The sequence below is a fragment of the Lissotriton helveticus genome, chromosome 4_1, assembly GCF_964261635.1.
Source record: "Lissotriton helveticus chromosome 4_1, aLisHel1.1, whole genome shotgun sequence".
NCBI lineage: Eukaryota > Metazoa > Chordata > Amphibia > Caudata > Salamandridae > Lissotriton > Lissotriton helveticus.
In genome coordinates this window covers 1,314,071,807-1,314,085,421 of record NC_136063.1, presented here as the reverse complement: position 1 = coordinate 1,314,085,421, position 13,615 = coordinate 1,314,071,807, and the positions used below count along the sequence as shown (strand labels likewise).

At 46.6% G+C, this 13,615-nt stretch overlaps 1 protein-coding gene across 18 annotated transcripts in view; it reads left to right on the top strand.

Annotated features, from left to right (window-relative positions):
* Nucleotides 1-13,615, top strand: part of PTPRM (protein tyrosine phosphatase receptor type M) — a 1,498,021-nt gene that overhangs the window by 1,463,209 nt on the left and 21,197 nt on the right. For all 18 annotated transcript variants that reach the window (XM_078687901.1, XM_078687900.1, XM_078687899.1 and 15 more), the window contains one exon: nucleotides 10,371-10,534. In XM_078687901.1, coding sequence (XP_078544027.1) covers nucleotides 10,371-10,534 — 164 coding nt within the window. The remainder of the gene's footprint in view (nucleotides 1-10,370; nucleotides 10,535-13,615) is intronic.

Here is a 13,615-nt window from a genome sequence, read left to right as displayed (position 1 = left end):
CGTTCTGTGAAACACATGTTTGAGCGCATTGTGCTGTGTTTAAAGCCAGTCCTGATGCATTTATGTCTCCGACTTCAGCTTTGTGCAGCGCTGCTACAGAACTGTGTGTGTAACCTGTTTTCTTTGTAGAGAATATTGAATGATTCTCTCACATTTTGGCTGTACGCCAGGCTTTTCCTTTTGTTTCTAGCCTCTAAACCAATAATGCAGTTTACGCTCCCATGCACGCGTAAAAGGCAGGCTTTATTCCCAGCTAAACACGGAACAAACACAAGTGTTTACCCTGTTGCAAGAATTCCCATGCACCTGAAAGCCCCGGTGATGTTGTTAACCGTGGGTCCTGGCATCCGCGATGAATATTTATTTGTTCTGTAGGGCAAAAAAACTGTTATGATAATGTAACCCGAGAGAATGCTGTGGAATTCAATGGAGGGTAGAAAAACAAAAATGCGCATGTTCAGATCTACTTTAAAAGAAGCAATAGATCTTTTCTGTTCTTTTCCCCGTGACGCTGGTTTGAATATTGTGACGCTGTGTGGTAACCTTTTCAGTGCCTTTCATTTTTCAACCATTGCTAAAATAGACATGGACATCTTAAGGCTTTTGGGGGCCCAGGGCCAAATGTATTTTGGGCTGCCCTGTTTGGAACAGCTTTGGATTTATGATCCAATTTCAGCTTTCATGCCCTCTTTGCCAGGTCACTGACAGTGCACAGGCGAACTCAAATGTGTTTACATCTAATATACAGGGACAGTGACTTGTGTTTTCAATATTATAACACACCAGCAGTTCACGAATATTACTGCAAATAATTTCTGTGCACCCTATCATTTCTCATATGTGAGGTTCTGCTTTGATCCAAACGAAACTTTTTTTATGGATGTTGCATGAAAAATAAATACATTTCTCTGCAAAATGTCTGTAATACACTCTCACACATCACCAACGTTAAAAATAAATTAAAGGAAAACGTGTGTTTAAAACAATATATTTAAGAATTATTCAAGCCAGCAGGGAAAGATATTCTGCAGAACATCAGGGTACCCCTTGAAAAGTTTTGTGGCCCTGGGCCAGAGCCCACTTTGCCCATGCCTTAAAAACGTCTATGAAAATAGTTCAATAGTATTTAACCAATCGAATCCCTTTATGCACCAGTATCCTCTGTTGCATCCTTGGTCCTATCTAACAGGTGAGGAGCCCAACCAGCCACATTAGCTCCTCATTGGTCTTCCTCATCAAAGCCCTCACTCTTAGGTTTAGCCCTCAACAGACAACCCACAAGATAGCAACAACAACAAAACATTTTTTGAAGCTGCAAGTCACAAGATTCATCCGTTTTATCTTTCCATAATTATTTTCTTTGAGAAATACCTCTTTCCCTGTTTTCTTTGTAGGTTGAAAACACAGTAAGTGTTGCTGGTAGTTTAAAATGTTAATGGCGTGCAGTGTAGTTCTGGGCCCCACCGTGCCTGAGGAGCAGTGTCCAGTCAAGGATTTTGGGGGGTCCGGGCAGGACATATTTGGAGCCTGTGTACGGAACAAATATTAAATTATTTGTTACACTTGAACAGGGTCACACAAAAACAGTTGAACTATGCTTTTCTTCAGAACCCCCATTTAAAAAAAATGTTTACACAGAGTAGAAAGACAGAGCTAGAGGTAGGCACTGAGAGACTGTTTTGATAGAGAAAGAGGATAGACGGAGGTCAAATAGAGAGAAAATACATTTTTCCAGGGGGGCCCTTGGAAGGTGGGGGCTCTGGGCAATTGGCCACTTTGCCCATTCCTTAAAACGTCTCTGCTGAATAGTCTGGTGCCAGTGTTGCACTTCCACTCACTTTACCCCTGTCCTGTGGTGGAACCAGGATCGGGGCAGAGTTACAGCTGGGACCAGACATGCTGAGAGGCGCTAACCCTGGGTGTAGTTTACGTAGCAGCGCCATGGGTAGCTACGCAAAGTGCACTTTGCACTACGCAAGCTGAGTAGTGCACTGTGCAAAATGCTGTTCGCACTGATTGCACAGTGCCGGATGCTTGTCGCACTGTGCAATCATTGCAAACCGCATCTTGCACAGTGCAAGAGGTCGTTTTCTGCTGCTCGAGTAGATTTGTACTGGAGCGGCAGCTTTCTCAACGCGGTATGGTATTCTCATCGCGAGCATACGCGATCTCTCGCAATGAGAAACCTGACCTCCCCGCGTTGAGAATCTCGCCGGGAGGTGTATTTTCCACACTCTCGATCGGCAACTTGATGTTGCTGATCATGAACGAGGAAAAAGTCTTGCCGGGATGTTATTTTGCTCGCTCGGAGTCGCCAATTTGACTTTGAGGACCACTACGCTAGGCGTTTTTGCACTGTGCTACGTGCAATTTGCGTAGCGTGTAGTTGCGCAAACTACGCGAGCGTAGCATAGTCCAATGCCCAGGGTTAAGAGGTGCTCATCTCCAGCGTATGTTAGCTTCTTTCATGTGCTAGGTTTTTTAGGGCTTCAGAGTGAGGTAGGACTTATTCTGTGGAGTGAATGGCAAGTGCGTCCAGTGCCTGATCTAGGCGTGACAACATTCACATATACTAGTGAGGCTGCAGCAAATTGCACATAAATTCCAGCCTCTATGGAATGTCACTATTTCTTTAGTCTCTTATGGCACCACTTAAGTAAACTGTCCCCTGCCATCCTACACTTTGTGGAAGATGGGTCTGGCTGAGGTCCCTGAAGATCCTTAGCTCTCACCAACAGCCAGCAATATGTGATGGAGAACGCCATGGGAGCAGCCTGATAGTCAAGGCCACCTTCTGCTTAAATGTTTTCTCATAGATAAAAAGAAGTCAAGAGAATATGAAATTGTCCTTCTTGTGTTAAAGTATGGGAAGACTTCACAATTGTAGGTGTTGGACAATGTTTGATGCCGCTTGTGATTTAAGGCGGCTCCTGAAAACAATACTGCAATAAACTGTGGTATTAGTTGAGGGGGGTGAGAACTCCCTTCAAACAATAGTCAAACTCCTTGTCAGAGAGAACCACAAAAATCACCCAATAAACCTGTACTTAACCCAATGGTAGCTTGGCACAAAGCAGTCAGGCTTAACTTAGAGGCAATGTGTAAAGTATTTATGCAGTATAAGAACAGTATTAATGTTAAAATACAAAACAATAAAAATCCTAAAACAAATCAGGACATTAGATTATAATTTATTAAACAAAATTAAGAAAATCAAATGAGAAGAACAAGAGTTATTTAATTTTTGAAGGTTTAAATAAAAATTGCTCCAAGAAGCATAAAGTGCCAATGATAGTGAGTGATCACAATAGAACAGGACCTGTAGGCAATTTGACACTGGCGGCAAGTGAGTGCTGGTCATGCCCAGCCAGGTGTGACCTGATCAAAGGTTTTACCTTTTGATTTTAGCCCTTGAAGTTGCAATTCACTATAAGAGTACACTTCTAAAGACCCACAGCACCTCTGGGGAGGTACCTAGCGACGCACAGGGTTGCAGGTAGAAACTACAGCAGGGGGCAGTTGCAGGAAAATGCCTCTTGCAGCTTGTTGTGTCCCTTTAGCTTTAGCAGGAGGTCAGCTTTATGGCCATTGGAGTCCACTTCTTTGTCCTGGTAGGGCAGGTCCAGCCTTCAGAGTTCTTCTCAGGTCACAGACAGCAGAACAGTTGTTCTTCTGTTCTTCTCAGGTCCCGAGAGTGTTCTGATTTCAGGTTCTTAGGGTGGCAATTTTTAACCCAATGCCAGCCTGTGGGTGGGGGACAAACCCTTTTTAGTCCTTCCAAGTCGGTTCTGGTCAGTTTTTTCCTCCTCGCTGGGTTTGGCTCCAACCTGGCTAGTGAAACAAAATGCAGGGACAGGCTGGGTCTCAGGTTCCTTTTGGTGTGCTGGGGTAGATCCCTTTGAAGTGTAATCAGGGCAGGGCACAGCTCCTCCCCACCTGTCCTGTCAGGAAGACCCACTCCCCTCTACACCCAGACCCTTTGTCCACTGTCTAGCTCCAATACACATTTCCCTGTGGGGAGCCATAAACAGTCTGCGGACAGATGCACAGAAACGTCTCAGAAGGTTTATGCAGGGAATGCCAACTCTATCAAAGTGGCCTTTCTACAATAGTATTTAAAACTTGGTTTGCCATTAAAGAGGATATTAAATTGCAATTAAAATTAGTGGAAGAAGTACTTCGGTAGCTACCTCCAAACTGAATGTATTCACTTAAATGTAAAAAGGTTCCCAGTGCTACTGTATGTGAGGCTACCCTTACCACAGCAAAAGTCTACTTTGGATGTTTATCACTGCCAGGATATGTAAAACATTAAAGTGACAAGCCTACTTTTTAAATACCATGGAGCTTGCTCTGTGAGCATTTACAGCCTATCTTGCGGGTGACTTATAAGTATTAAACAGGAAGGTTTAGGCCTGGCAAAAGGTTTATTTAGCCTAGTTGAAATGACAGTTTAAAACTGACTTAAATATGTTCTATGGAGCTACTTCAGTAGTAGTACTAGCAGCACTGCAGTCCTCCTGTAGCAATTCATTTACCAGCCCTTGGCACAGGTAGTACCATATACTACAAACTTACACGTAAATTAGATGTGCCAATCAGCTAGAGTGCAGAGAGCCCTATGGCCAACAAAAAACGGGATCAGCAGCAGAAGGCAAAAATCTGGGATGACCCTGCAGAAAAGGCAAATTTTTAAGCAAATACCTTGAGAAAATTGGGTTCATAAAATGTTTACTGAATGAGCAAAATATGTTGGTTTTATCAGTTGTCCACCTATCCATAAATTAGAATTTAGGGGAATATCCTTGGATAGCACTGTTATTTAAAAGTAGTAGAATTCTGAAAAATGACACCTATGAACACTCTTTAGGATTTTGTTATGCTGGAGGGAAAAAGCCACCTTTCCCTTCTGTTAGTTAGATAGGATCCAGGTAACACATGGTGCGGTTCCTTTCGGACCCTACATTTGATGGCCTTTGCTCAAGAGACGCAGGTATTCAATCTCACCAGAAAAGTATTGTATATATTTGACACACTTGCCAGCTTTTCATTTTATTATAAATTCATAAAGATGTGCAAGAAAAAAAGAGTACCGTCACTAAAACCATAGAGGTTTAGGAGAACCCTGAGTTACAAAGCGTCAGTGGAGGGGGCTGAAGATAAAGTCATGAAATCATTTCTTAGGAGTTGCAAAGAACTGTGCAGCAGTTTACAGCTGTGACTCTGAAATAATTCTTCTGCCATCTGCTTCCATGCTGAGAGTGCCAGCACATCAGTTTCTTGTCCGTACTTGCTAGTGGCTAGAAGTCTTCGTGTGTCTACTGCTTCATGGACTAGAGCCTCAAATGTGGCTTCCCTGGAAGCGGTGACTTCCAAGGGCTGCACAAGCATTCCCACACATCTCACAAGGGACTTCCCTTGGTAGAGAGGTGTGTGGTTAAAATTAATTCAGCCACTTGGAATGATGGAATCCACGGGGTCCATTATTATTTAATCCTCCAATAGACGTGACTGCCATTCCTTGAAACTAAGGTTGTACAGCAACCTGCTTGCTTATCTCACTCTCCTGAAGCTCGCTTCATAGCCCTTCTCCTAGAAGTCGGTCCCACTCCCATTCTGCCGTGCCCATCAAAAAGGTACGACTTATCCCAAGTCAGGACTCTGGTTCCCATGGTTAGTTCCCATCATTTTAAATAATATTCAGGAATATATTTTGCTCAGGAATTAAATCATTCTGATCGGCAGGGACCAACCATCTGCATCAGCCTATTCGCACATTTAACCACTGCAAGGATCTTCCCTAATATTTTCAAGTCCAGGTTTAGGAGGGAGACTGAGTGGTACGAGCATGCATCCATTGGGTCCCGTCCTGGCTTAGGAAGCACAACTAACAGGGATTCCCTAAGAGACTTTGGGCGCTTACCCCAGGACCCTGCCTCCTCATACACCTTAAGTAGTTGTGGGGTGAGGAGTGTGCCGTAAGCAGCATAGTATACTATAGGAAAGCCATTGGAGCCCATCGCTTAGTCCCGAGCTATCTGATATATGGCCTTGTTTATTTCCTCCATTTGTAGAGGCTTGTCTAATTCCATACGTTGGAGCGGATTGAGGCGAGTGAGTGGCGTCTTGCACAAGAAGTTATCAATCTGTTCAGCGGTTGCCTCAGCCTACAGCGCATATAAGGTTCTGTAGTAATCCGCGAATGTGGAGTTAATATCCATTTGCGTACTTCAGAGTGCCCCATCTGTGGTCCAAAGGATTCCGATCGAGGAGGGTTGCTGCTCATCATGCAATAGCCATGCGAGCATTGTGCCGGCCCGCACCCTCTCCCCATGCTGGCATGCCAAATGCTCCCTATAATCAAGGTGCGATAAGCGGGACTCCAGATCCCCCTGGAAACGTCCAAGTGACTGTAGTTTGATGTGTTAGCGGTACGGAGCGGCACCTCAAGTTTGGCATTGTGCTCCTCAGGCTTCACTTCTAATCATTCCCGACATAGTGTCTGCTTCACTCCCCAGGCAGAAATAATACAGTGACCCTGCATCGCCACTTTGTGTGCCTCCCATTCAATGTGTCTAGCTGAGGTGGAACCCAAATTGGCATCAAAATAGCATGTGATGTAGTGGGCTATGGCAGCACGGTAAGGCACATCCAGGAGCACCTCTACGTATTCACCAGGTCGGGATCTTAGCCCTCTTGCACCCCCAATGCAGCTTCAGCAGCAACTGGCAGTGGTCAGATATAGTGCATGCACGGTAAGCCATGTGGATCACATGGCGACAAACCTCACCGATACAAAGAAACAGGTTCAGTCTTGTGTGTACATCAAGTAGTGGGGAATAGAATGAGTATTCCTGCACGTTGGGGTGCAGCAATCTCCACACATAATGTAATTGCATGTGCTCCATGCACTGGCACAAGTGTTGCATCAGCCTGCGGCTCGCCACACCCTCAAGAGGAGGAATGGACTAGTCCGCCTCCACATCCAGCACACAATTGTAGTCCCCTGCCCCGATAGTCTGTGCTTGTTGATTGTGAAGAATAGTGAGGGTCAAGTGGTGTAAGAAATCCGAATGATGCACGTTCTGCGAGTATATCGCGATCAGTGTCAGTGGGTCCAGCGAACCCTCCAGGATGACATGCTTTCCACCCTGGCCCACTTTGTGCGACAACCCCACATAATGAACCCCTGGGGAGATCCAAATCAGCATGCCTTTGGCAAAGGCGGAGAAGACCTAGCTTGAAATCCCTGCAGGTCGGTGGAAACCAAGTGCATCTCCTGTAATATAGCTATGTGAATGTTGTGGTGCTTATTGAAAGTATGGATCTTGTGTCGCTTCCTAGTTGTTGCCATGCCACACACTTGGTAAGAAGGTTATAGGTGAGGCCCATTACCCTGGGTATGTCTCCCATGGACGTTGCGTGTTGTGAGAGACTAACTCTCCTCAGGACTTCTCGGTTGTAGCCCAGAGCTCCCCCAACCAAACCCACACAGCATATTGCACAGCATACTAAAAAAATGTATGTGTCTTGTAAAGCGCACTGCTCCCCTGAGGCATCGTGGTGCTGTAGACCGCTGGGGAACCTGTCCTGGCTATCCCTGTGAGATGGTCCCTACTGGGTATCTCCAAGGTGAAACGAGGCATCCCCGGCGAATGTGGGGGGCCGTTGTAGAGATGAGGCAAGCTAATGCCCAGAGTTGCAGAGTGTGATCCCTGGTTAGAGTAGGCACCGAGGCAAGAATTATCGAGTCCGCTGACCCTGGTCCACGACCCTGCCGCGCTACAGGGTGTAAACTTAAAAAGAAAACAGGTATGACGAAAGTGAAACAAACAGATGTCCCAACTTCCATCCTGAGGTCTGACGGCCACAAGACAGCCAGCCACCAACATTCAAAAGATACCTGTAAAGGTAAACATATATTAATAGTGTAAACATGTCCAGTCCAGAAGCAGTGGGCGCATGCCAAGACAATGAAAGCTCCTTAAACAGCCATGCCTCATCGACAGCAATAGGCCCCATGGTCCCCCGGTGCCACACCTATCCCCAGCACATCCACAACCACCTGTGCTCTCTCCAGAGCCGCCTGTTCAGTTGTGGTCTGGGACTCAGTGGGGGCTTCTCCGCTAAGGCGGAGGAGCGTCGCCCTACTGAACAAAAGGGAAAATAACATGGGACGGTACAGTGAGCTAAAAAACGGTGATGGATCAAGCCCTGATCTTTTGACTGGGTAGGAGTGTTCTGCTTAATTCAGATACTCTGTCCATCACCACCCCCTTTTATGAATCGTTTTGGCCACCACAAGTGTGGAAGGGTATACTCAGATGTGAGTCCCTTGCTCACTGCACCATCAGGATTCAAGCAAGCCGGGCCGAAGATGGCTGTAATGCCAGAAACCGGTCCCCGGAAGCTTGTTTCCTTTCCAGTAAAGAATTGGCTTGGTAGTTTGGTCTGCCCTGTTCCCATGATGCACTGGGCCAGGGAGAGACTAATTTGCATGTAGCCAGGTTCTGAACTGGGATGGTGCAGGGAGCTAAAAAACGGTGATGGATCAAGCCCTGATCTTTTGACTGGGTAGGAGTGTTCTGCTTAATTCAGATACTCTGTCCATCACCACCCCCTTTTATGAATCGTTTTGGCCACCACAAGTGTGGAAGGGTATACTCAGATGTGAGTCCCTTGCTCACTGCACCATCAGGATTCAAGCAAGCCGGGCCGAAGATGGCTGTAATGCCAGAAACCGGTCCCCGGAAGCTTGTTTCCTTTCCAGTAAAGAATTGGCTTGGTAGTTTGGTCTGCCCTGTTCCCATGATGCACTGGGCCAGGGACAGACTAATTTGCATGTAGCCAGGTTCTGAACTGGGATGGTGCAGTGAGCTAAAAAACGGTGATGGTTCCAGCCCTGATCTTTTGACTGGGTAGGAGTGTTCTGCTTAATTCAGATACTCTGTCCATCACCACCCCCTTTTATGAATCGTTTTGGCCACCACAAGTGTGGAAGGGTATACTCAGATATGAGTCCCTTGCTCACTGCTCCATCAGGATTCAAACAAGCCGGGCCGAAGACAGCTGTAATGCCAGAAACCGGTCCCCGGAAGCTTGTTTCCTTTCCAGTAAAGAATTGGCTTGGTAGTTTGGTCTGCCCTGTTCCCATGATGCACTGGGCCAGGGACAGACTAATTTGCATGTAGCCAGGTTCTGAACTGGGATGGTGCAGTGAGCTAAAAAACGGAGATGATCAAGCCCTGATCTTTTGACTGGGTAGGAGTGTTCTGCTTAATTCAGATACTCTGTCCATCACCACCCCCTTTTATGAATCGCCCTGGTTAGAGTAGGCACCGAGGCAAGAATTATCGAGTCCGCTGACCCTGGTCCACGACCCTGCCGCGCTACAGGGTGTAAACTTAAAAAGAAAACAGATATGACGAAAGTGAAGCAAACAGATGTCCCAACTTCCATCCCGAGGTCTGACGGCCACAAGACAGCCAGCCACCAACATTCAAAAGATACCTGTAAAGGTAAACATATATTATTAGTGTAAACATGTCCAGTCCAGAAGCAGTGGGCGCATGCCAAGACAATGAAAGCTCCTTAAACAGCCATGCCTCATCGACAGCAATAGGCCCCATGGTCCCCCGGTGTCACACCTATCCCCAGCACATCCACAACCACCTGTGCTCTCTCCAGAGCCGCCTGTTCAGTTGTGGTCTGGGACTCAGTGGGGGCTTCTCCGCTAAGGCGGAGGAGCGTCGCCCTACTGAACAAAAGGAAAAATAACATGATAATAACTATTGTTACTTTCATGTTATTTTTCCTATAGCTGTCAGTGGCTCTCGGGCAGGGTTAGCCAGAGCATGGGAGGAGTGGTGCGCACTCCCTAAGTGCACATGAACTGTTGGCCGGCCCTCTTGGGCCGACCAAACAATTCATGTGTACTTTGCATGTTCCTACCAGGCAGCATTACACAACCTCGTCAGGAACATGCACAGGCTCCCTGTTCCAGTCTGAGCACTGATCCACGGCGCTCAGACCAATCACAATGCTGCATCGCAGCAGTGATTGGCTCTGGGGAGTTTGTGTTTGCAGGAAGATGACGGAGGACGCAGGAGAAGCAGCAGCCGGCTGGTAGACCGGCCGTTCCAGGTAAGTATTTTTTTTTATTTTTTATTTTTCATTCCATCCTTCGGCTTTTCTTAGTGAGTCAGTGTTGCCTGAGCCGCATCACGTGACCCTTTGGCACAGCTGCACTCAGGAGTCACCATGTTGTGAAATTATAGGCGACTGAAATTTGATTTGAAGATGAAACGTTTGTTGTTGGTTACTGTGCTTGTGTAACTGATGCTACATTGTCTTTCATTGCAATTTCTCAGCCACAGGACGGGTACCGCATGGTGCAGCAGTTCCAGTTCCTGGGCTGGCCGATGTACAGAGATACCCCTGTGTCCAAGCGCTCCTTTCTGAAGCTCGTTCAGCAGGTGGACAAGTGGCAGGAAGAGTACAACGGGGGAGAAGGGCGCACGGTGGTCCACTGTCTGTAAGTACCAGGACCACTTAAAGATCCAACTTATTTATATGTCCATCACTTTCCTAATAAGCAGCCTGGGAGTTTGCAGACCCATAGTTGTTACATAACTCCACTCAGGCTGCATGTTTCCTACTTTAAGACATTTAATTCAGTTGTTGTAGGCTTGGAAGGTTAGTAGTTATGGTGTCGATGAAGTTAATTTAATGAAAGTCATCTTAATCTGAGGGTTCAATTTAGAACGTATTAGGGGACAAAACATGTTTGAAAGGACATTCATTTAATATTTAAAAACGAGTACCTGGGAGCGATTTTAAATGAGGGCACAGACATCACAATAGGGCAGACTTCACAGGACTGGGTGCTAACCTTATTGGTATTCCCATTTGCTTGGTGCAATGTGTACACTAATTACTTTGGTGATTGGACAGGCCACAGCTCTTTTCCTGTGTAAAAGCCAGCCGCGGACCCGTGCAGGTAAGAGCGGTGAGGCCGGGTTGGGAGGGAGAGGGTGGGGGGGGGGGAGGGATTTCAACATAAGACCACGAAAAAAAAAGATATATAATAATTTTCCCTCCTGGTCATATGTCTAAAACCCCCCTCCACCTGGCCCACCGCCCTACCGCTCTTATCTGCACGGGCCGCGGGTGGTAAAGCTCCTCTTTTTTTTGTGCGTTGGCCTAGCAGCAAGAGCAGTCGTCCTCGAAGTTGGGGAACCGGTTTTGAGTGCCAACAGAGTCACTCAACATCCTGTGATTCTGGGCGAATCACTTTATCTCCCCGTGCCTAACAAAATGATTGTGTCCCTCTGTAATGCAACTGGTGCTCATTTAAAGAGCTCTGATACCTTCAGGTCGAGTTTGCGCTATTATAAAACTCCCAAAAATAAATGAAATAAAATTGTTGGGATATCTCGAGTGCTGAGAAGCTATGTTCTCAACAGACATGTTCTAGATTTCCTGACAGTCCATTGCTCACCACTGGTGCCACCACTGGGCACTACTGGTCCAAGGCAATTCTGCCACTGAAGTTATGTAATGTTTAGGCATTCCCCAACCTTACCAATGGAGCAGATGGCCATTGGTTGGGGGGTGGGTGGGATGTGACTCCACGTGCGTTGCTTGAAAAAGCAATCTTCTGTCCCGATCGATGTTACACAGACAGTGGCTTAGTATTAATACTGCCATGTAACCGGCCCTGGCCCGCACCTGATTTCCAAATCATGTTTTGTGCTCCAAGGCACTCTGGAAATACTGTGCTGAGCAGTATCAGTAATGTTTGAACCCTTGAGGCGGGAAGAGGATAATCGGCCAATGACAATCCAGCCAGAGCAGTGTTCTTGGCGGGATACTACTCACACTGATCACAATTGTCCCATTCTTACTGCATCCGGGAGTGATGGATGAAGTAAGGGTGGCTCCAGAGTTACTGGGCTGAACACCCATTGATAAAGTCTTGTGCAGGGGCAGCGGTGAACACATGCCCAGACCCCACAGAACCCCTTCCTACAGGACAGGTGGAGCATGCAGTGCTTAACCGCTGTCTCCCCGCCAACCCTGCCCCATTATAGCCTCAATAAACCCCAACACCCAGAGCTCTCCCCAATCCCATTTACCACTTGCTAAGTGCAGGTGGAAAACAGGCAGTGTTTAATGTATCAAAGAAAGAGTGCCGGTGCCCAAAGCTCTGCTCAGAAGCCTGGTAGTCTTTAAACTATCTTGTGCTTCTTTAATTAATTGCCAGACACTCCCTGGCACTTTTCTGACTCGTGCAGGCTACTGCTTTCTTCCTCTCTGACGGTTTTGGCGTCTTTCTCTTCCTTCTGTGTATTTTCCCGCTCGGTAAATATCTGATGTGGAAAAATAATGCAGGTTCCCAAAACGATGTGCCGGTTCACCCCACCAGCAAGCACCAGCTCAATTTAAGCACTGAAAATAGGAGTGGAATTACCGCTTAAATATGGAATTCGCATGCAGAATGGGTGATTGTGGACCTGGTAACTTTGGCAGACCTGAAAAGAGCAACTCCTAATGGGGCCCTAAGTATTTCTTCTTTGTAGTTATTGTTGAATAGGGTTTGTAAAGTACACTTCTGATTTTTTTGCCTGGGCTCTATATCAAAGTCATAATGTAAGACCAGCTAGGCATCAAATAATAGGGTATGGCCATTATTTATATTAAAGCAGGTCAGTGGACGCATTTGATAAAGGATGAGCTGCAAGCTTCCTTTATATAGGTCCTATTATTATGATGTGCTCTGAGGGGACACAGCACAGCTTTGTACCTCTTCCCCCTACGGTTTAGGTTTATGTCGAGATGCTACGCTCTTGTTTTTTGACCGAGGGTAGACGCAGGTTCCCATTGTTCATGATATTAAAAAAAACACTGTTGGATTTAAAAATGACCTTTCAGCTCTGAAAGGAACCGAGAATCCAGCGGTCGATTCGCGCGCCCTTTCTCTCCTGTGGCATTCAGCACGTTGCAGCGAAATCGCATTCACGTTTAGTAATGCTGCCAGTGGCGGCTACTGACTTTAAAAATAGTGGGGCATAATTGTAAATATTATAAAGACTTACCTTGATCAGTGCAGGCACTCTGAGTCCCCAAATGAATCCTGCCACCTTGCTGCCTGCTTGTGAAGCTGTCGCCTGGTCGGGGAAAAATAAGTCTGAGCCAGCTGAAGCACTGCTCTTATGCTGCATAGAATACCAATCAGCATAAGAGCAGTGCTAGGATTGGCTAGGGCCTGCTAGCATAATTGGAGGCCGATGGGGCTGTGTCTTTGCGGACGCAGCTCCATGGTAGCCTTCAATGGGGAAGCCTGAACTGGGCATGCCAGGTTGGCCTCAGCAAAAATACCGGCCAGTCTGGCATGAGCGGATCAGTTTCAGCATCAGGTGTTGTCCCTCCCACTTTGAGCTCCGTAGCCCCGCCCACAAGGAAACTGAATGAATGGAGATAGGCCATACGGGGCTATTTTCATTAGTCAAAAATAGCCTCTAAACATAGTGGCTCGCAGCAGTTAGGGGGTCAACGCCCCTGTGCCCCTATAAAGATACCACTGTTGATTTCTGGGTATTACTGAGATGTGGAT